The following is a 23,989-nucleotide window of genomic DNA, read 5'->3' as shown; positions in this document are numbered from 1 at the left end:
GAACCTTTATATGTAAATGCAAAACAATATATATCGAATATGTAAAAAGGCGTGCTGCCAGAGCAGAAATAAGAAATGTGAAAATGAACTTACCAAAAACTAGAAAGGGCATACCAACACGAAAGTAGTCGATCAACATACTATTAGAAGACAAAGAGGTTGTGGGGGAAGATTATTAACAAAAGCAGCCACGCAAAACTTGACGCCTCAAAAAATGAAGAAAAAGAAAAGCAGAACCAAAATAATGATTCTATTAATGAAAACTCTCAATCATCAGCAAATTCACCAAAATCTTTAAAAACCACAACAAATAATAAAAAAACAACTACAACTACAACCACAACCACACAATCTAATATACAAGCATCATCAACCTCAACCACAACAGCCGCAGCCACAACCTCATTTAATAACATTGAAGAGAAAAACTCTTCCTCATCTTCGTCATCACCATCTTTACCAATAAATAATCAAAATGATAGTCAGCAACCTCCATATCATTACCAACCACAGCAAAATATTTTAAACCATCAACAACAAAATTCGCCAGTTTCATCATCACCATCATTTGATGAGCGTAACAATAATAACAATAATAATAATAACATTAATAATAATAGTAATTATTTTTCAATTAAAAACTTACCACCTTTAAGTTTAAATAATCAACAACAACCTCAACAACAAAATTATAATATAAATAGTCAACAATCAAATAACAATAATAGTTATCTTCCCTCCCTTTCAAACTTTTCTAAAAATTAGAAAAGAGCGTATCATATAAAAAACAAATTATATATATATAAAAATACCATATAGTATTTAAATTATAAAACATAGTAAATATCTTAAAAAAAAAAAAAAAAAAAAACCATATATAAATATTTATTTAAATTAATCATATATAATAATTTAAATAAAAACAATTGTAAATCAAATCGATCAATAAAAAAATTTTAAAACCATTTTTTTTTTTTCTTAAATTTATCTTTTATTATTTTATTTCTAAATTACATATAATGAATATTAAGAAATTATTATTCATTTTTAAAATTATATTATTTTTTATTATTTATAATTATTTTATTATTTTTTTTTATTATTTTTTTTTTTTTAAAATTTTATTTATATTGTTTTTAATCGCTTTCATCAAATATATCTAATTCATCGTAACAACCATTTGAAAATATTAAAGAATTATCATTTATAAATACAAGAGTTGAGTCTTTAACGTTTGAATCAGCTGTAATAAAATTTAAATGAAATTTAAAAAAATTAATATTTTGATATTTAAAAGCATTGTTATTGTATTATAATTAACCATACCTAAAAAATGAATTGCAAACTCTAAGCTAACAGGTTGTTTAAATTTATGTTGTTTACTTGTTGAATGAATTGTTCCTTTTGTTATAAATGCATACTTTACTTTGCTATCTTTTATTTTTTCTAATGTAGTTTGTGGAATTGATTCAAATAGTTTTTCGAATGTTATTTTATTACAATCTAAATATATTAAAATAAAATTAGTATTAATTCTATTGGATATTAAAACTATGACTATTTTACCATTTTCATTGCTATTTATATTATTGGTATTATTATTATTTGTACAACTGTTATTTTCGTCTTGATTTTTTTGAGTTTCTGAAGTTTCACTACAACTGTCTGATTCAATACTGAATCTAATATTGTTTTTTATTTTTTTTGGACGTTCCATAACTATTTTTATAAAACAAAAAAAATTATTTAAATATATATATATGATACAAAAAAAATTATTTAAAGATTCACAAAAAAAAAAAAAAAAAAACAATTTTCTTTGTCTACCTTTTTTTTTTTAAAATTTTTTATTTTTTTTTAATTTTTAAATAAATCTGTAATTAGTGATTGTGTGTTAGTATTTGATTGAAAAACAAATAAGTTTCGTGGGTATTGGATATTTTTATTTAAAACACAAAGGTTGGAGCAATCGATAAGTAGTTGTTTTAAAAAAAAAAATTTTAAATTTTTAAAAAAAAAAAAAAAAAAAAAAAAAAAAAATAAAATAAAAATTTTTTTATTTTTTTTAAATTTTTTTAAAAAATATTTTTAAATTTTTTATTTGTATATAACTAACATATTTGGGAATTTATTATTAAATAAAATGGTTTTGGGATAACTAAAAATGTGAATTTATTATTAAATAAAATGGTTTTGGGATAACTAAGAATATATATTTGTATAAATTTTTATTTTTTTTATTTTTTTTTATTTTAAATTATTTTTTTTTTTTTTAAAATTTATATTTTTTAAATTTTATTTTTTTTTTTTTTTAAAATTTTTTTTTTTATTTTTTTTAAATTAAATCAAATTTTTTTTCTTTTTTGTTAATTAAAATAATTCATATTTTTTTATATATTAATTTATAAATGATTGGATCAAAAGTTCAATCCTATAACACAAATGTCACCTCAAATAAACCCAATAGTATTGGTCTTGCTGGTGGCAATATACCGAATTCTAATAATTCTATACCACTAAATTCAAATTCATATAACTTATCTAGATTTTCTAATCCGACATTAAACACTGAAAATATATTAACCAATATAATTTCAATGGTAAAATAATAAAATTTTTTTATATTAATAATATTTAATAATTAATTAGTTTAGATTACTAATTTTGATTTTTTTAATTTTTTTATTTATTAGGGTATTAATAAAGTTGAATGGAGTGTTTATAGATCAATTAACAGTACAAATAATTATAATAATAATACTAATAGTTGTAATAATATAAATAGTAAAAATTTAATTAATGATCCAATATTATTATTATATTTAAAGACAATTGAAAAAGGTATACCATGTCTTTGGAGAAAATGTAAAGTTTCAAAAAAAAGCAATTTCGATAAATTTGGGAATGATAGTAATCTATCTAGTTCAAAAAATTCACCTTTAAATAATAATAATAATAATAATAATAATAATAATAATAATAATAATAATAATAATATTAATAATAATAATGATAATACAGTTTCACCAAGAGATAATCAAAATAAAACTTCACCTTCTTCATCTTCATCATCTTCATCTTCAACAATAGTTACAAATACTAATAGCACAACAACAAATATTGGTTCATCAAAAAATTCACCAAAAACTCCATCATTATCTGCACCATCACCAATATCACCATCAAATATTACTAAGCAACAGGAATTACAATCACCGTCAACAAATTCTAAATCACCACCACCTACACCACCAATTTCATTACAATTAAATAAAAATCAAATATTAGCATCAGCAAATACCGAGAATGAACAATCAATTTATGAATTGTGGGTTTTTAATATAGATGGTTCACAGTTAGATTTTTTAGATTTACAGAGTAATTATTTTTTAAAAAAAAAAAAAAAAAAAAAAAAACAATATTAACATTTTTTATTTTTATTCAATAGGTATTGATTCAGGCATTTTGTGTATTGATAGTATTGATAAAAATTGTTATAATAGTTTTATATATCAATTTTTATTTAAATCATTGTATAATTTAATTGAATAGTAAGTAGATTTAAATATATAAATAATTTTTAATAAATTCAAATAATAAAAAATTAAAATTTTTTTTTTAGTAATATGGTATCAAATGATTTTATTAAAATTGGGTCATCATTTATTAAAAGCTCTCATATATTACAACATCAAAAGGTTACAAATACATCAAACAATTCAAAATCAGCAACATCACTAGCATCGTCAAATAATATTGAAGGTTTAATTAGTAATATAAGCAATAAAAAGAGGTTGTTCGATGGTTTTAGTAATTTATTTATAGATGAAGATAGTTTATTATCATGTTCATTTTCATTTTTCATAAATAATAAATCAGTTTATCTTCATTTTATTGTGGATAGGAAAAGATTAAAACCAATTCAAGATTTATTAAAAAGTGAATATATTAACTCACCATTATTTACAAGTCCAAATTCATTTATTGCATTTTATAATAATGGTAATTTTAAAGATATCAAAAATAATGAAACATTATCATCAAATTCAACTCCAATTCAATCACAAAATAATATTAATATTAATAATAATAATTTAGAAAATTTAACAATACCAATTAAACCAAATCCGATAGTTGAACAAAAAAGAAAGTTTCAAGATGAAGAAGAATTAAATTTTATATTATCATCTCAACAATGGAAACAATTGTTTAATATTGGTTTAACAAATAAATCACTTTATCCAAAATTTATTGATAACAAATCTACACAAATTACAAAGAGCTATAATCATTTACAAATTCCAAAATCAATTAAAACAATTATTACCAGAGGAAATTCTTCACCCCTAATTAACACTTTTTTCCCAATAGAATTACTATTTAAATTTATACCTCAAGTTTCTGATATTTCACAATTTATATTTCATGAAAAGCAAAAAGAAATGGGTTTTGAAATTATTGAAAGAAGTCCATATTCAATTTTAGAAAAAGGTTTAAATTTAAATTTAAAACAACATCAACATCAACATCAACATCAACAGCAACAGCAACAACCACAACAGCAGGTTAAATCAAAATATGTAGATTTTTGGTCTTTACCATTATTTCACAGCAGAGAATCGCTGTCTCAACAGGTGAATGTCGATTTTAATTCTACTTTTAGTAAACCTTTACCATCTCCAAGTTCAAATTCCCCAATACCACCCTCATCTCCTGGTAATTCAATTGCCCATTCTCCATTCAATGTAAATTCCCCAAGTGCAAATATCCCTCAATCTCCTAAAACTCCGATAACCTCACCTGAAGATCATCTCCAAGATGGTGATATCCATATAACCACTGGCGATAAAAAAAGACAATCAAAACAACAAAAGAAAGGAAGATCATCAAAAAGAAAAAAAGAAGATGTTCAACAACCTGCAAATGATACTTTTTTAGTACCCCTAACAAAACCAACAAACTCAACAATAACCCAAGAGCCAATTCAACAAAATTTACCCTCTCAAACAGTGCAACATGAGCAGCAACAACCAATACAACAACAACCACAGGTACAGCAATCACAACCACAACAATTACAATTACAGCAACATGAACAACAAATAAATAATCCATTTAATAGCTCAATGGATATTTTTGGTGCAGATTTTGATGAAATTAAAAGCAAAGATGACGATCTAATGCATCTATCAGTTTCTGATATGGATTTAGATTTATGGACCAGTCATTATTATGTTGCACCACCACCAAATAGTATAAAACCAAACCAAAATCAAAGACAGGTTCCAAATAACATTGATGATCCATTCCAATCATTTAATATCAAACCACAAACAACAAATGAAACAAATTTAAATTTACCACCACCACAACTACAACAACAACTACAACAACCACCACAACTACAGCAACAACTACAACAACCACCACAACAGCAAGAACAACTACAACAAGAAATTTTACAACCAATTCAACAACCTCCACAACAAGTAATACCTCCACAACAATCACAACCACAACAACAAAATATAAACAAAAGTAGTAAAGAAGGTATAAATATTTCAGATAATGAAAAGCCATTTTTAGATGCTCAATTTTTATGCCCTGTTCCATATAAAGCCCCTTCATTAAGTCAAAACCATCTTCCTATTCCACATCATGACTCTCCATTAATAGATTCAATAATGTCAGAGCACACAAGACAAAATAGTGGCAGTATTGGTTCAAACTCTAGTACAGGTGGTGTTAGTGGAAATCAAAATGAAATCGGTTTATCATTTTCATCAGAAAATCATTTATCCCAATCACCACATGAAAACCTCATTCTTAGAAATAGCTTAGGTGGTGGAGATGAGTCAATTGATGGGTTAACTACATTTTATGGAAATCTTACACTTTCAAGAGCAAATCTAGATCAATCTTCAAAGAATAAGAGCAATGCTCCATATTATTGTGCACCATCATATAAGCCATTAGATGAACATACCTTACCAATCCAACCAAAATTTGAATACACATATACTCCAACTCAAAAACCATCAAATCAAATGAACCAAACAAAATACTCACCATTTACAGCCCATTCCAACTTACATAACTATCCACACCAACCAACATCTCAACAAACACAACAACCATCACTATCTTTATCAAATCAAAAAATAAACTATTCCTCACCACCCATTTCTCCAAAAATGAATGGTAGATCTAGCCAAAGTATAAATATAAAACCAACAAATGAATCGCTAGGTGATGAAAAAATAGATCAACAACAACAAGATCAACACAATTTTGCAACACAAGAACAAGATGATAAAAATGTATTTTTTAAAACCACAAAACAAAAACAAGAAGAAGATCAACCCAAACCATCATCATCTGCATTATTATCATTCTTTGATCAATCTTTAAGCTTTAGTCCAACTTCACCATTAGTAAATTATCCCACTCCCTCATTAACCACACCAATAAATCCCTCATCATTAGTAAACCAAGCTAATAAATCACCATTACTTCAAAGTATCCAACCACATCACATCACCAATGATGAATGCTTTGACCTGGCATATGTTATTCAACAACTTTCAATAACAAACTACGATTCGACCTTTGGTTTTTCTATTGATAATAGTCCACTAATCAGACAAAGTGTTGACTATTATATTGAAAATTGGTTAAAAGTTTATTCCGAAACTGGTAAATTATTCAACCATCATAACTTACAATTTTTAACTGAAGAATATATTTCAGATGCTTTAGAAACCGTTATAGATCCCATTACAACTAATGCAATTCTAGAAACAAGTGTTAAAAATTTATATTCAGTCTCAAATGAAATTATTAAAAAAATTTTTCCACTATCAACTAATCCATTATCAATTAAAGAATTTTGTAATAATATAAATAATAATATAAATAATAATGATATATTAAATAATGATGATGATACTATTTTAACACAACAGAATAATTTAAATAGTAGTATTGATAAAGGTATGATGTCAATGGATACTGATGAATTTTCTATTTCATCAAATTTAACAAATAATAATATTAATAATAATAATATTAATAATAATAATAATAATAATAATAATCAAATTGAAAAACAATTACAACAACATCAAGACTATTCTTTTGAATGGTTACCAATTCCAAAAATTATAGTTGGTCATAAAGAAGACTGGTTAGAAGTTCCAATAACAACACTCAGATTTTGGGATAAAGCTCAATTAGAACCTTATTCACCAAAGAAAAATATTACTTATTTTGTATTATGTCCAGATACTCCAGCAATGAGAGTACATGCTCCTGCCTTTTTCTCTGATCTTAGTTGTATTTATGAAACAAATCATCTAGGTAATCATGTTACTCAACAACAATCATTTCAACAACAACAACAGGCACAACAAGAAGCTCTACAGAAACAACAACAACAACAACAAAAATCACCATTCCATAATAATCCCTATCATCATCAACAAGTACAGCAGCAACAACAACAAGCACAACTGCAACAACAACAAAAATCACCATTTTATAGTGGAATTTGTTATATCTCCTCACCCTTTTCAACTTCAACAACTACCTCAGCATCAAATACATCAAACAATAATAATAATAACTCTGAAACAAACTTAAACTCTTATATTGATACATATTATCTTAATTGCATTCAATTTGGAAACTATTTAAAAGATCTATCAACAAAATATACTGAAAATAATTGTATAGTTTTATATATTGTAAATCCATTTTCAGATTTAAGTTCACAAAACAATAACAATAGTAATACCAATGATAATGATAATAATAACTCTTCAACCATAAATAATAATGTGAATAATAATAATATGAAATCATCAACATCAGAAGATATTAATCATTTAAGAAATTCATATCTTTTTACTAGCTCTTGTTTTCAAACTATTTTACGTGATACTTCAATTCAACAATTTTTAAATGTAACAATTCAAACCATACCAATTGAACAAGTTTTATTAGATGACCCAAGTTCCTCCTCAGTTACAAAAGAATTAGCATTCTCTGTTTTTAACAAATGTAGAAGAATTTCAACACTTTCATCAACCCAAACCATTCACTTTACATCCCAAATTAATCAATTAAATAATAATAATGGGGGTAACAATACAACCAATAATAGTAATAATAATTGGTATCATAAATTATTTAGTAAAATCTATGAGCCATTATTTATTTTATCTCAAGCTGAACAACCACAGCAACAAATTACTACAATTCATTTTTGCTATACTTTGTCAGATGATAATAAATGGCTATCATGTTCATTAGTTGATGATTATGGGGAAATGCTTGAAAATAAACTTATACCTTTGGCTGTATCCGAAACTACTGGTGATTATTTATGGAAAGATTCATTCCAAAATGCCTGGTTCTTTATTTCAGAAATCATTGGTCTATCTCTTTCTGGATCACTTTGTTCAGTTGTAATTGGTAAATTTGGTATTATTTCCAAACAAGAATACAATGATTGGCAAACTACAATAGAGCATTTTGAAAAGAATTTAGAGAGTCAAAGAACTCAAGTTCCATTGGTTGATAAAATTTATAATATTGAAAGTGTTATATTTTTAAATTTAACTTTTAATACAAGTTTTAAATCATTTTTAACCGAATTTATAAATGGTAATTTTAAATTAATAAAAAATTATAAACCATAAATAACCATATTAATTTTTTTTTTTTAAATTTTAGATCCAAAATTAGAAAATAACTCAATTAAATCCGTATCACCTTTATCAAATCAAACCTTTGCAATTTATCCAAACAATCCAATTTATTATTCTTATAATTTTCCTTCAATATTTGATAATGAAGAAGATTTTACTTTACTAAATAATAATAATAATAATAATAATAATAATAATAATGATAATTTATTACCACTATCCACATCATTTGTAATAACATCTCCAGGTATAACCTCAAATAATATTACCAAAAAAGAACTACCATTCACCTATATGGTAAGTATTAGTAATATTATATTTCTTAAAATTTATTCATCAAACCACCTGTATTAATTTTTTTATTTATATTTATATTTAGATTTCAATTGTTGGTATCCAAAATGTAAATAAACAACAAAATCAAAATTATCAAGAAACTATTAAATTTATTACAAAATCCTATCATAAGCTTTCCTATTTAAATATCTCACCAAAATTTCCAGATAGACTTTCAGTTCTTCCAATTCACTTTTCAATAAGTAAAAGAATGAGTAGAACCGTATGTTTAATTTCTCCTAATACCCAACTATCTGCACCAATTTTGTACCACCGTTCTCCTAAAATAACAAATTTAAAACAATAAAAAACTATTATTTAATAAACATCATTTAAATCAAAGACTAAAAAATTATTAAAAAAAAAAAAGTATAATAATATTTTTAAATTTTTTTATTTATATTACAATTATATCAATAGATTATTATTGATTTTATATTTCTACACTTTTTTAAATTTATATATTTTCATTTATAAATTTTTTTTCGAAAATTTTTTTTTTTTTTTTGTTTTTTTTTTGTTTTTTTTTTTTTGTTTAATCTTATTTTTGAATATCCTCCAATTCTATTTCGACATTATTTTCTGCATCTTTTTTAATTTCAATAACTTGTTCACGTTGTTGAGCTACTTCTTGTGAACTATTTTTACTAAGACTTTCTTCGATCGAGCTTGTGGCGAATGAACCAGTTGTACCATGACCACCATCGATTGATTTCATAGAGTTGTTTCCAGAATGTTGAGATGAACCACTCTTTCTTCTCATTTGAGCAGCTACAGAGAGTGAAGACTTTTCATCGGTAGCTAACTCTAACATACGGAATTGATAGAATGCTAATACACCAGTAGCAATTACAATTGGAATATGTACACCAAAATCAACTGCAATAACATTATACATATTTAATTGGGTATGGTTATGAACAAATGGATGTGGATATTGAATTATAAAAAGGAAAGTAATAGCAATTGATGAAATAACTGATACTCTTTTACCTGGACTTGGTGGTAAAAGTCTAATGGTTCTTATAGCAACGTAAGCAAAGCCAACACCAACTGAAAGAACTGCGGAATTTACAATATGGAATGTAACAAAAAAGAATTTTTGCCAAGCAAGTAAATCTATACCTTGATAGATGGTAACTGGTTCATAGTGGAAACAAACAACCATAGCTGGAGCAAAGAATATACATGCAATTATAGCAGCATGATAATAATAATTCTTCCACCATTCTTGTTTTAATGGATCGACTTCTCTACCTTCTTTCATTTTTAATCTCATCATTGCAACCTCATACATTAATTTAATTAAATCTATTTATAATAAAAAAAAAAAAAATTAATATTTTATATTTATAAATTTTATATAATAAAAAAACTCACCATATTGGAAATAACCAAGTGTGGCTGAACAAAATGTAATTGTCCAATGGAATGTAGTTTCCATTACAATATAGTTTTTAATTTTTGTTTGTGGGTCAAAATTTTGATTAATTAAAAAGTGGGAAGTTGAATGTGGCCACCATTCTATCATAAAAAATGAAATAGTTGCCCAGCACCAAATCTTTAAAAAAAAAAAAAAAAAAACATATTAATATTTTTTTTAATTATTTTTTTATATTTAAAAATTGTTACTACTTACCATTCTCTTTCTTAACATTGAATTTTTAATTTTGAAAACACGGAAACCTACTGCAACAAAAAAACCAACACCCAAACCAAAAAGAAGGGTTTCAAAAATACTTAAAATAATTAAAGCTGCATTTTGATTTTTTGTTCTAACCATTACTGGTACTGTATCTTTAAAAAAAGCATCACTTTTATCTCTAAAATCTTCTACATAGGTTCTATCTTTAAATTGATTATAAAAATTAATAAAATTGTTTTTTTTTTTTTTTTTGTTTAAAACAAAAATATTTACCTATTGATAAAGCAAGAGCCCAACCAGCCAATGCAAGTAAAACTATTTGAATTCTAAGATTAGAAAGTAATTTTATAATTGATCCTACTTTCATTTTTTTTTTTTTTTTTTCAATTACAAACCAATAATTTTATTTGAATTTTCAATATTATTTAAAAGAAAAAAAAACAACGAAAATTATTACTATTAGCTTTGGTTTTAGTATTAAAAAAAAAGAATTCTGTAAACATAAAAAATAAAAAATAAAAAAAAATAAAAAAGTAAAAAAATTTAAAAAAAAATTTTAAAAAAAATAAAAAAAATAAAAAAATAAAAATTATGATTTTTTTTGGTGTTGGAAATCAGTTATAAAATTTTTTTTTTTTTTTTTTTTTAAAAAAAAAAAAGATATTTATCAGAGGTATGAAATTAAAGGTGAGAGGTGGTGATGAAATTACGGAGTATTAATTATCTAGATTATATATAAAATTATAATTTTATAATCCGAAATTTAAAATCTTATATAAATATATTTTTATAAATATATTTTATTAAAAAATAACAAATATTTTTATAATTTATTTAAAAACAAAATATTGTTACATCAAATAAATTTTTTGAAAAATATTATTATTATTATTTATTAATATTATAAAATAGTTTTATAGTAAAATCAAAGGTAATATTTATTTAAAAAAAAAAAAATATCACTCCCCAAAATTTAATTTTTTTACAATTTTAAAAAAGATCCTGACCTGGTTTAAGATATTTTTAATTTTTTTTTAATATTTAAATATGTAAAATAATAAATATGTATTTTTTAAGAATAATTTTAAATATATAATAACTTTTTTAAAATTTTTTAAAAAAATAACTTAAAGTATTTTTAAATTCAACAAATATAACACATTTTATTATTTTTATTTTTTTTATATTTTTTAAATAAATAAAAAAAATTTTAAGACTTAAAATTGTGTTTGATTACTATTTTTAGAATAATAAAATTTGATTCATTAATCAATATTGGTTTTGAGTCATATAAAAGAGAAACTTTATTTTTTTTTTCTTTTTTTTAAATTCAAAAAATATTTTTTTTTTTTATTTTTTTATTTAAATTAAAAAATTTTTTTAAATTTTTTTTAATATCATTTCATTGTTAAATTATATTATTATCACACAAAATGTTTAGAAAGATTTCAAATAAAATTGTTTTAATGTAACTAGTTATTAAATGTAATTTATACTTTTATTTTTACTAATAATTTCTTTTTTTTTTTTTATATACATAGTACTGGTGCATCATCAGGTATTGGTGAATCATGTGCAAAGATGTTCTACGAAAATGGAAATCATATTGTAAATATAAAATAATTATAAATTTAAATCATTTTATAAACAATAAAAACTAACCTTTTTTTTTTTTTTTTTTTTATATTTAAATATATAGATTTTATGTGGTAGAAGAGTTGATAGATTAAATAAACTTAAAGATCAATTAGTTTTAAATAATGCTGGTGGTAAAGTTTTTGCATGTCAAGTTGATGTTTCATCTATGGATTCAATTGATAAAATGTTTAATGAATTACCAGAAGAAATGAAAGCTATCGATATTTTAGTTAATAATGCAGGTTTATCATTAGGAATGGATGCAGTTGTTGATATTGATGCTAGAAATGATTTAGATTCTGTTATTGATACCAATGTCAAGGGTGTATTCCGTTTAACAAGAAAGATTTTACCAGGTATGATTCAAAGAAATTCAGGTCATATTTTTAATATTAGTAGTATTGCTGGTTCAATGTTTTATCAAAATGGTAGTATTTATTGTGCTTCAAAAGCCGCTGTTAATGCTTTTTCAGATATCGTTAGAAAGGAAGTTGTAAGCACCAAAATTCGTGTAACCAATGTTTGTCCTGGTCTTGTTGAAACTGAGTTTAGTCTTGTTCGTTTTGGTGGTGATTCAGATAAAGCTAAAAAACCATACATTGGTATTGACCCATTAACTGCTGATGATATTGCTGATAATATTTATTATTGTGCTTCACGTCCAGAACATGTCCAAGTTACAACTATTGAAGTTATGGCAAATAATCAAGCATCAACAAGAGATATTTATAGAGATCAAGTTTAAAAATTTAATTTAAATAATTTTTTTTTTTTAAAAAATAAAATATACAAAAAAAATTGCATTAAAAAAAAAAAATAGTTTATAAAATTGATTGGATTTAAAAAAAAAAAAATTTATAAATAGTTTATTAATTTATTTTGTTATATTATTTTGTTTTAATTACTGTGATTATTTTTTTTTTTTTTTTTCTATATAAATTTTATAATTTTAAAATATTTAATATAATCTTAATTCTTTTTTCCAAGTTTGTTTTTTCCATAGTGGTAATTTTTGGAATTCTTCTAAAGTTAAACCTTGGAATATCTTTTTAAAATCGTCTTCTTCCAAGTATTCTTCTAAACGTGAACCATCAATACCTTTTGGATATTTCTTGTTAACAATTTCTTCATATGTATATTTTTTAGTGTAAAGGTTTAAAACATCTTTAGCTAAAGTTAATTCACCATCATAACTAAATGTTGGTAAAATTCGTTTTGAGAAATCCCAACCATGGAACAATGATGTAAAAATGAATGGTTCTTTGCCATGATAGGTTAGATATACTGGTACATTTTGTTTTCTTGGGGCTGGTAGTGTTGCTGAATATTCCATTGCTACTTCCATTGATGATTTACGTTCGACTTCAGTAGTTTCTGTTCCAATCCAAACGAAAATATTATCAATACCATCAACTATAAATACATCTTCTTGTAATAAATCATCTTGAGCGAATGAATTAACCTCTTCGACTACAAATACACCTGTACCGACTGTACAGAGATAAAGACGTGGTTCTACTCTTGATGTAATTTTTGAAAGTGGATAATTGCTACGACCACCTAAAAGTTTGAAAAATTCTTCACTTTCTTTATTTTCTTCAAACTCAACTACTTTACAACCTGCTCCATCATTTTGATTGGGTGATGTTGATTGTACAATTTTCTTTGCTAATGCTCTTTCAATTGAGTTTGAAAGTTTACCATACCAAATATAAATTGTGCCATTGTTTATTTGATTGTTTAAAATGAATGAGTTGTAAGAGTTTAATGTTAAAGTTGATAACTTAGATTGAATAACACGTGTATTAAAGTCTGTTGTACCACGAACATGATAAAGACGTGGGTCTTTAATGTTGGCTTGAGGTTTATAATTTTTTGATAGTGGATCTTTTCCTTGATGAATAATAAATCTACCTTTGAAAATGGTGAGGAAATGTTTTGGTTCTTTATTTTGAACTACTCTAACTTCTTTTGCCATACCTTTAAGTTGATCATCAAGTTCCACTGTTAAAAGAGCACTGGTACCTTTTTCATTGATAGAGCTGTTTTTACCTTGCCAGAAATAAATTAAATAGTTATCTTTATTCTTAAAGAAATAAGTGTAAAGAATTAAATAACTATCACCACTATAAAATTGGCCATAATTCTTTGGATCGATTGCAACTTTTTGAAATTCTTCAACACGCCAAATTGTTAATTTACCACTACCATCATCAATCATTACCTCTTCTTTTTCTGGTTTGGGTTTATGCATTGTAGCGACATCAATTTTCTCTTGTTTCTTTGCAGATGCAGTATTAACACCAACTGGGGCTTGTTGCATAGCAATTGGTAATGATCCACCCCAATCTGAAAAACGTTCTTTAAATAATACTTGTTCACTTCCGGGGAATTCACGGTGTACTGCGCCACTGGTCCAACAATTTGCACTTCTACTTGCAAACATATCATTTGCTAATTTTAATGTCATATTTCTAACCTTTAGTTTGGAGTTTGAACCGGTCCAAACAAACATTTCACTAATGCAATCTAAAATATAGCATTCACCACCTTCTAATAATGTTTTTGATAATCTACCATCGAGTGGTACCAAGTCTAATTCCTTATCACCATTAATTGGTTGAGCTCTAAAGAGATTGATATATTTTCTGATATTAAGTTCAGCTTCTCTATCATCACCGGCGGTATCAGCTGATGCAATTTCACCTTTGCCACCTAAAACCTTCCAAAAATCTTCAGGTTCTTTACCTTCATCAATAATAACTACACGACAACCTACTCTTTCTTTATCTTTAATACTCTTGCCAATATCCATACCTTTACCTTTTTCTATTCTATTTGCTTCTGAACCATTCCATTGATAAAGTAAATTCTTTTCTTTACCACAATCTAAAATAAAAACATCACCCTTATTGAGAGATTGATAACTGAGTTCGACTTGTCTAACAAATGGTGAACGTCTACCTTTAACATGAAGGAGTTTTGGTTGATCTTTTGGTTGAATATTAATAGAAAATGGTTCTGGGTTAACTGCAGCAGCAGCAGCTCTCTCTGCTCTCTTTTTAAACATTGTTTCATCAGCACCAACTGAATAAAGTAAACCAAAGCCGCCTAATGCACTAGCAACAGATGAAGCCTTATTAGTACTAGTATTGGCTGGTACACTAAGAGTATTATTTAATTTCATTTGCTCTTGTTCAGCTAATCTCTTTTTGGCTTCAGCTTCTTCTAATGCAGCTCTTTCTTGTCTTGCTCTGATTGGATTTCTTGATGCAGCTTGTCTCTTTGCTGTTTCAGCTTTTTCTGGTAATGGGGCTAGTGTTTGAGAACCATTCTTATCATCAAATATTGATTGTTCATTAACTGTAACAGTTGGGGTAATTGTTTCTTTTTTAATAGAAACTGGCTCAACTTTTGGTAATGCTACAACAGTTGGTTCCTTTGGTAATGGCTTGGCTGGTTCAACTTTTGGTAATGGTACTGCATTAGTTGGCTCTTTTGGTAATGGTTTAACTGGTTCAACTTTTGGTAATGCTACAACAGTTGGTTCTTTTGGCAATGGCTTAACTGGTGATAATACTGGAGATGGTTGTTTAGTTGGTTGGGATGGTGTAATAACTGGAGATGGTTGTTTTGTTTGTGGTAATGTTACAACATCAGGTTCTTTTGGTAAAGGTTTTGTAATTGATGGTAAAATAACAGATGATTCTTTTTCTAGTTGAATAGAGGGTATTGATTTTGGAATTGAGGGTAAGATTGGACTAGCTTCAGGTGAAATTTTTTGTGGTTGTAATAAATTGGTTTGTGAAGTAGATGCTCCTGATTCTCTTTGTTTTAATCTTTCTCTTATTTTTTCTTTTTCTCTTTCTTTAATTTTTTCTCTTTCAGATAAATTATTATTATTATTGTTGTAATTTGAAGATGGAATTGAAGGTAAATTTACGATTGATGGTAATGGTTTTATAAAGTTATTATTTGCTGTTGTTGTTTGGGTTGGTGAAATAATTGGAGTAAAAGTATATGGTGAGTTATTTATAGATGTTGAGGCAGCAAATGATAGTTCTTGTTTTTGTTGTTCTAATGTTTGTTGTTTTTGTTGTTTTATTTGCTGTTCAAATTCTTGTTGTTGTTGTTGTTGTTGTTGTAATTGTTGTTGTTCAAATGACCTTCTTTTCATTTTTTCCATTTCTTCTTCTTCTTCCTTTTCCATTCTTCTTCTTTCTCTTTCAGCTTCTAATTTTTCTTGTTCTTCTCTTTCTTTAATTTGATTTTGAGTTTTGATATACTCTTGATCCCAGCTATTATCGACCCAATCAACAAAGTATTCAATGAATAAAAGTGTTTCCATACCTTCGATGAGCCAATGAATTTCAGCATTATCAGATCTACGACTAATTAATTCTTCAGCCTTTAACATTGACCAGGATTTTTCATTAGCGCTCGAATAAAGACCACTCCAAACATAAATATCTGTACCAGTATCTAAAATTGAGCAAGAGTTACTATCTAACATATTTCTATAGAGTATTTGAGCGGCATACACTTGAATATCTAATCTGCCTTCCTCAGGCTCAAAGAACTTGAATAACTTGGTTTCTAATATATGTTCTTCTTGAACAATATCATCATCATCATTATTACTTGACTTATTCTTTAAATTTACACGACCAGTTACACCAAAATCTTTCCAAAATTCATTAATTTCTTCTTTTCTTGAATTTTTAAAATCTAATAAAATAATATCTGCTGCACCTCTTTCTTCTTTCATTAATTTTGATAAATGTACTGCTTTTTGTCTTTCTCTTTGATTTAAATTTGGATTACCATTTATAATATAAATCTTTTTACCAATATCAAAAATAAAAATATCTTCAGTATTTAATGAATCTACTAAAAGTGGAACTTTTTTAACAAAAACAATACTTTTTCCTTTTAATTGTAAAAGTTTTTTTTTAAATTCAATAACTTGAAACTTTAATAAATAAATATTAGTATAAAAATATAATATTAAATTAATAATATTTTTAAAGAAAAAAAAAAACCTACATTATTTTCAAATAAATTATTTAAACTTAATCTTTTTTTATCTTCTAATTTTTGACGAGTTATTGTTCTTCTATATTCCTTTGAAGTTGATTTTCTAGATTTATTTACAATGTCCTTTTTAGTTTTTAAATAATCCAATAGTCTTTTGATGTCATTTACAGTATAGTCTATATGGTCCCATTGATTATCGTCTAAATCTAAAATTTGTAAATTAACTAATTTGTGATATGATGATGGCAAATCAACTAATTGATTACTTCTAAGATTAAGTTCTTTTAATTGAGTAAGTTTTGAAATCTCTGGTATCATCTCTAAGAAATCATTATTGTCCAAATAAAGTTTGGTAAGGCAACCTAGCTGAGAAACTTGAGTTGGTAGTATTCTAAGTTCATTCTCTGCTAAATCTAATAAAGTTAGCTGTGATAATGCTCCTATCTCTATTGGTAATAACTGAAGTTTATTATTGTTTGCAATTAATTTGGTTAAATTGTCTAGTTGTCCAATAGTTTTTGGTAAATTTTGTAATTTATTAAATGATATATTTAATACTGTTAAATTTTTTAAAAACCCAATTTCATTTGGTAATTGTGATATAATATTATTTGATAAATTTATTTGTTTAATTTGTTTTAATTGTTGAATAAGTGATTGGATCTGACTAATTTGATTAAATGATAAATTTAATTTATTTAATTTATTACACAAAAATAAATCATCTTTATGAAAAAAAAAAAAAAGTTTTATTAATATTTTTTTTTATTAGTTTTTTAATTTATTTTTTAATTTTGAATATCTACCTGATAAAATTGTTAAAGCATTGTAAGATATATCTAATTCTTCTAAATTTAGAATTCCACTAACACCATCAACCCTTGTTATTTTATTTCTTGAAAGATTTAAATATTTTAAATTTGGTAGCTGTCTAAGTTCAAGTGGAAATGTTACAAGATATCTATCACTAATTTCTACACTTTCAGTATCTTTGGAGAATGTTACTGCTTGTGTATCTGTTTGTTGCAACCCTGATTGTTGATTTCCCATTTTAAAATAAAATGGTTTATAAACACATATATAAATATGTTTTTATAAAATTATTATTGCTATTATTTTGTTTTATTTAACCAAGATAAAATATTATTAAAATTAAAATTATTTATTATATAAAGGCAGTGCACAATATAAAAAATAATAAAAAAAAAAAAAAAGGTGCTATGTGGGCAGTTAAAAAAAAAATCATTAATAAAAAAAATTTTATTTTTTAATTTTTTAATTTTTTTAATTTTTTTTTTTTTGGGTATATTTAATATAATTTTTCATTTTGATTATTTCCAAAAATATAAATTTATCATATTTGTTAATTGTAATAAATAATAAAAAGAAATAAATTTGATTAAATAAAATAAAAATTTTATTATTAAAAAAAAAAAATTAAATACTGCTTCGGTTTATTATTTTATAAAGTTGAACAATTATTATTTTTTTGATAGTTTTTTTTTTATCCATTCATAAGAAGCAAATGATAAAGCAGCTGAAGGTATTATATGCACCAGTCTGGTTCCTAAACCCCTATTATTTAATTTTTTAAATTAGTAAATTTGAAAAATAAAAAAAAAAATAAAAAAAAATAAAAAAATACTTTGTTAAACCTTTGTAACCTTCTGTTTTAATAATATATTTGAAACAATCAATAACACCATTAAACCGTTTATCTTTGGGTAAACAAGCATCTTGAAGCTGTAAATTGGTTTTAACTACATCGATTGGTATTGTTAAAATTGTACCCAGGGCTCCACTAAAACCTCCAGCTATTAAATTATTAATTGGTGAAAGTTTTTTCTTTTTTTCATTTCTTTTTAGGTCTTTGTTTATCCATTTTTTTTGTAAATTACGACACTTTCCATAACTATAAAAATATATACCTGTAAATGGTAAATCTCTGAGTAGTGATACTGACGAAAATTTAAATAAACCTCTATACCCATCAGTTTCAATTATTCTCTTGAATGATCTTAAAGAGTTTGAATTAATTTGTTTATAATTTTCATTTACTAATGAACCTGATACTTGTTGTCTCATTTTGATAATATCAAAAGGAGTTCTAATTACTGAACCAATCACCCTTGCACCAACCATTGCTAATATTGGTAAAACTATATATCCTTGTTCTGTTTTGTCTCCATTTGATTTAATAGTACCTATCTCGGTCATCATAGTTTTATATTTATGTGATTTTTTTGCCTCTTTAACAATTGATTCGTAACATAAAAAACTAATACCAGCTATTTTTTTCGTTAGTAATTAGTAATTTAAATATAAAATAATTTAAATACATACATGCAGGTAATACATATAATGTGTGTGGTATATAACCTCTGAAAAAAGTTTTAATTCCCTCTGTTTTTGCTGATGTATATATTGCATTTAAAATACCACTATACTTGTTTCTAATTGAACTTTTTGAAAAATCACCTTGAAATTGGAGTCTGGTTTTTATTGTATCTAATGGAAACATAATTAATGATTCAAACAACTTACTTCCTGCACCTGCTACCAATGTAATATACATTATATGATTTTCATCTTTAATTTTTTTGACTTCTTGTAAATATTTTACTTGATTATGGTGAATAGTTTTAAAGCTACTTCCTGTTTTTTCATTTTTTATTTCATAATGATTGTTAATTATTGATTCTTTATTTTTTTTGTCCATTAAATTATTTATTATAAATATTACTTTTTTTTTTTTTATTTTTTATTTTTATTTTTTGTTGTAAAAAAAAAAATAAAAAAAAAATAATTATTTTAAAAAAAAATTAATATAATTACCCCACTTTTAAAAATTTTTTTTTTTTTAATAATTAAATAATTTATTATATATTATATTCTATAAATAAAACTAGTTTTATAATTAGTAAATGTATATCTTTATAAAAAATAATAATATTATTTAAAAGAAATAGGTTTTTTATTTTTTTTTTATTTACTATTATAAAAATATTTTTTTTTTTTATTTTTTTTTTATTTTTTTTTTATTTTTATTTTTTTATATTTTTTATTTTTTTTTTATTAATATTTTAAATATCCCCTTAAAAAAATTTTAAAAAATAAATAATAATATTATTTTGTGTATATTAATAAATAAATAAATAGATAAATAAAAGATTAATAAATAATAGATTAATAAATATATATAAATAGTTTTATGAGTTATTCAGTACCACCATCACTATTAAATCGTACTCAATCAGTAAATGAAGGTTTTATAACAATACCTCAATTAACAATACGTGGTAGCCATTTAAAAGATAGTGAAAAATCAAATCACCATGCTCATGTTAAAAGATGTTGTCACATTAGAATTTCCAAATTAGAAATTACTGCAGATAATAGAGATAAAATACCATCATCAATTAAATTTTCAGTTGGTTTGAATAAAATTAGAAGAACATTAGTTACAACTCCAATTGATCTTTCAAAGACTTTAGAAGAAGTGGTTTTATCTCAACAATCATCACAACAAAGAAATCAGCAACCAATTGATTTAAACTTAATTGAATTTGATTCTTTAAATTTAAATTTAAATAATAATAATGATAATAGTCAAATTAATAATAATATTAATAATAACAATAATACTAATAGTATAAATATTAATAATTCAAAAGGTCTATCAATAAATTTAAATAATATAAATAATAATGATACAAGTATTTACTCATCCTCACCTACACAAAATTCAGCTTTTTCACCAAAACGTAATAATGAAAATAGTAATATCTCAAAGAAAACTTACCTATATCCATTAGACATTAGATTTAGCTTTCATTATGATCACTCTTTAAAAGAATATGATGATTTCATTAAAATAACTTTATTAAAATGTACAACACCTATTTCTTCATCAAGTAATAATAACAATAATACTAATAATAGTATCAACAATAATACCAATAATAGCAATATGAGTAATAATATAAATAATAACAACAATACTAATAAACAAAGATATAGATATAGTACTCCAATATCTTACTGTACCGTTAATCTTTCTCAAATTGTAAGAAATTAATCAATATTATTATCATAAATTCCTTTAATATATAATAACAATTTTTTTTTTATTATTAGTTGCAACAAGGAGAGTTTATTTCAGATTTAGATATGATACCTATAATATCAAGTAGTGACTACATTAATAATGCAAATTTAAATAATTCAAATAGTGATAATGAAGACAATTCAAACATAGCAAGTTTAAATATTAACAGCTATATTAATTACAATAGCAACAATTTAAATAATAGCAATGGTTTAACTAATAACCCCAACAACAATAGTAGTAATAGCAGCCCTGGTAACAACCCAACAACAAATAGTGTTAACAATACAACCGGTTCTATCAATGTTTCTATTTGTAGTGTCCCAAAGGAAATTGAAAATATTGAAAATGCACAAGAATATCAATTAAACGATATTGCATTATCCGATGATGAAAATTTATTCTTTGACTCTGATTCAAATGATTCAAATGACTCAAATTATGACGATGATGAAGAAGAAATAATTTCCTATCAAGATGTACCATATCATTTTCAACCAATAAATAATAATAGTAATACTAATAATAATAATAATAACATTAGTAATCAAAATTCAACCTCCCCAAATTTATTCAATTCTTCACCACTATTACACTCTCATAATATACAACAAGACTTTACAGATAATGAACAAGATCAAATTTTTGAACAAAATAATGCTCCACTATATATATCAGAAAGTTTAAATATTGTTAGTAGTGGTTTACTTTCTCATAGACTTTTAGAATTAAGAGAAAATGAACAACACAACCATTATAATAGCCATAATACTCAAACAACCAATGTAAACAATGGTAATATAAATAATTTAATGGTATACAATAATAATGAAATTAAAAATAAGAAAAAATCAAAACTTCAAAAACTATCATCTTTAATTAAACCAATAACTAATAAATCAGATAATACAAGAGATCATAGAACAGGAGGAAATAATGATGAAATAATGGTTGATTATGAATCATCAAGTGAAAGTAGTAGCGATGTTTATGATCCAATTTATAATAATATGAATAATAATATTGATAATAATATAGATAATAATATCTATAATAATAAAAATAATAATAATGAAGATTATGACTTAAATGAAGAAAATGATGAAGATTCAGCAGATGAAGAAGAAAAGAATACTGATGATTTCTATAACCCATCACTTCCATTATCACATCACAGTAGTGATCTTATTCATTCATTTAAATCATCTAGCGATAAAATATTTTTAGCAAATGATTCAAATCCAAAATTAAATAATATAATAAAACCAATAGCAAATAAAATCACAAATAATAATTTAAATAGTTCAAACAATTCAAATAATAATAGTTTAACATCACAATTTTATTCATCAAATAATTTTGAAAATATTTTACATCAAATATCAATTTCAGAGAAACCAATTCACATATTCCTTATAAACTCGTTAAGAAGAAGAGGTAGAAAAATGGAAAAAATCATAGAGCAATCTTCACTATTTAAAGAGTCATTTTTAATAGTTTCAACAAAATCAAATAACGAAATTGCACAAATCTTTAAATCAATTCTTTCAAAACTCCATAGCAGTCAAACTAAAATTGTTATAGCTGGGTCTGATAGTTATGTAAATTCCATTATGAAAACTTTTGTTACATTAATTTCATTAAAACCAAGAGGCTGGAATCCATTTTTGTTCTATCTTTTACCATTGGGAAAAAGTAATGACATATCACTACAATTGGCTGCAAATGATACAAAATACTCCACAATGTTTTCAAATAATGCTGAATGGAAAAAAATATTTGATCAAATAGAACCACCAACACAACAACAAATTTCAGAAATTGAAAATAAAATCAATCTTTATATTTCAACACCAACAAATAATCAATATAAATTCCCAATAGGTGAGGCACTACTTACAATGTCGACCTCTGCTGGTACTGCCACAGTACCATTTATAAAAGGAATTCAAATTAATCATTTTGGTAAATTTCAAACAGACCACGAAGTTGATTTTGTAAATGACTTGGCCCATCAACCAATCCCTGAAATGCAATTAGATTATTGGATACCAAAGAAAAAAGGTGGTGAAGAACATATTGTATTTAAATCTCATTTACAAAGCTTAAAGTTAACAAGACTATCAACCATTTCAAACTCTATTAAAACTCCACTATCACCACCTAATAATAACTCTTTTATTATTTTTGCAGTTTATAAAAATTTAAAAAAGAAAAATATGTTAACTAGATTCAGTAGTAATAATAATCAAAGTAAAGATAAAGATAAAGAAAAAGATAAAGATAAAGATAGAGAAAAAGAAAAAGAGAAAGAAAAAGAAAAGGAAAAAGATAAAGAAAAGGAAAAAGAAAAACCAAAAAAACAACAAGAAGTTAATAATAATAATAATAATTTAAATAACAGTATTAGTTTATCATCAAATAATAAGGAAATTGAAAGGCCATTAAAAGAACAACAATTGAAACATCAAACATTATTGGATCAAACAAATAAAGAAGACTCAAACTTTTCAA

The 23,989-nt window shown here is 24.4% G+C and overlaps 8 protein-coding genes across 8 annotated transcripts; 4 read left to right on the top strand and 4 right to left on the bottom strand.

Moving 5' to 3' along the window:
• Window positions 1-83: 83 nt before the first annotated feature.
• DICPUDRAFT_84167 (uncharacterized protein) lies at window positions 84-765 on the top strand (the record flags this gene model as incomplete). Its single annotated transcript, XM_003293570.1, has 2 exons — window positions 84-124; window positions 189-765. The coding sequence occupies 2 exons, from the start codon at window positions 84-86 to the stop codon at window positions 763-765; spliced, it is 618 nt and encodes a 205-aa protein (XP_003293618.1).
• A 371-nt stretch (window positions 766-1,136) lies between these two features.
• DICPUDRAFT_84166 (uncharacterized protein) lies at window positions 1,137-1,717 on the bottom strand (the record flags this gene model as incomplete). Its single annotated transcript, XM_003293566.1, has 3 exons — window positions 1,137-1,243; window positions 1,327-1,503; window positions 1,567-1,717. 3 exons carry the CDS (start codon window positions 1,715-1,717, stop codon window positions 1,137-1,139), a joined length of 435 nt encoding a protein of 144 aa, XP_003293614.1.
• Window positions 1,718-2,408: 691 nt separating this feature from the next.
• On the top strand, window positions 2,409-9,354 carry DICPUDRAFT_158505 (uncharacterized protein; the record flags this gene model as incomplete). Its single annotated transcript, XM_003293569.1, has 6 exons — window positions 2,409-2,600; window positions 2,694-3,378; window positions 3,449-3,551; window positions 3,623-8,667; window positions 8,737-9,008; window positions 9,091-9,354. 6 exons carry the CDS (start codon window positions 2,409-2,411, stop codon window positions 9,352-9,354), a joined length of 6,561 nt encoding a protein of 2,186 aa, XP_003293617.1.
• A 234-nt stretch (window positions 9,355-9,588) lies between these two features.
• DICPUDRAFT_42283 (uncharacterized protein) lies at window positions 9,589-11,059 on the bottom strand (the record flags this gene model as incomplete). Its single annotated transcript, XM_003293565.1, has 4 exons — window positions 9,589-10,358; window positions 10,428-10,608; window positions 10,687-10,895; window positions 10,966-11,059. 4 exons carry the CDS (start codon window positions 11,057-11,059, stop codon window positions 9,589-9,591), a joined length of 1,254 nt encoding a protein of 417 aa, XP_003293613.1.
• Window positions 11,060-12,115: 1,056 nt separating this feature from the next.
• Window positions 12,116-13,165, top strand: DICPUDRAFT_93085 (uncharacterized protein). Its single transcript, XM_003293568.1, has 3 exons — window positions 12,116-12,160; window positions 12,234-12,300; window positions 12,392-13,165. The coding sequence occupies exons 1-3, from the start codon at window positions 12,126-12,128 to the stop codon at window positions 13,073-13,075; spliced, it is 786 nt and encodes a 261-aa protein (XP_003293616.1). The 5' UTR covers window positions 12,116-12,125; the 3' UTR covers window positions 13,076-13,165.
• Window positions 13,166-18,417, bottom strand: DICPUDRAFT_51061 (uncharacterized protein; the record flags this gene model as incomplete). Its single annotated transcript, XM_003293564.1, has 3 exons — window positions 13,166-17,302; window positions 17,377-18,092; window positions 18,174-18,417. The coding sequence occupies 3 exons, from the start codon at window positions 18,415-18,417 to the stop codon at window positions 13,289-13,291; spliced, it is 4,974 nt and encodes a 1,657-aa protein (XP_003293612.1). The 3' UTR covers window positions 13,166-13,288.
• A 431-nt stretch (window positions 18,418-18,848) lies between these two features.
• DICPUDRAFT_90316 (uncharacterized protein) lies at window positions 18,849-19,942 on the bottom strand (the record flags this gene model as incomplete). Its single annotated transcript, XM_003293563.1, has 3 exons — window positions 18,849-18,942; window positions 19,013-19,655; window positions 19,711-19,942. 3 exons carry the CDS (start codon window positions 19,940-19,942, stop codon window positions 18,849-18,851), a joined length of 969 nt encoding a protein of 322 aa, XP_003293611.1.
• Window positions 19,943-20,578: 636 nt separating this feature from the next.
• Window positions 20,579-23,847, top strand: DICPUDRAFT_158500 (uncharacterized protein; the record flags this gene model as incomplete). The annotated part of the gene is made up of 2 exons (XM_003293567.1): window positions 20,579-21,433; window positions 21,505-23,847. Coding segments are annotated over 2 exons (3,198 nt in total), but the record flags the coding sequence as incomplete, so codon positions are not given.
• Window positions 23,848-23,989: the final 142 nt, after the last annotated feature.

The sequence above is a fragment of the Dictyostelium purpureum genome (genome assembly GCF_000190715.1).
Source record: "Dictyostelium purpureum unplaced genomic scaffold DICPUscaffold_447, whole genome shotgun sequence".
NCBI classification, from domain to species: Eukaryota; Evosea; class Eumycetozoa; order Dictyosteliales; family Dictyosteliaceae; genus Dictyostelium; species Dictyostelium purpureum.
Note: the sequence above shows the minus strand (reverse complement) of the source record. Positions and strands in the feature narration are given on the sequence as shown.

Excerpts from the sequence above, each read along its gene's own strand:
- DICPUDRAFT_93085 (XM_003293568.1), top strand. The coding sequence starts at position 12,126 with ATGTTTAGAAAGATTTCAAATAAAATTGTTTTAAT. Across the intron at positions 12,161-12,233 it reads TCAAATAAAATTGTTTTAAT|TACTGGTGCATCATCAGGTA; the intron begins GTAACTAGTTAT and ends TTATATACATAG. Across the intron at positions 12,301-12,391 it reads ACGAAAATGGAAATCATATT|ATTTTATGTGGTAGAAGAGT; the intron begins GTAAATATAAAA and ends TTAAATATATAG.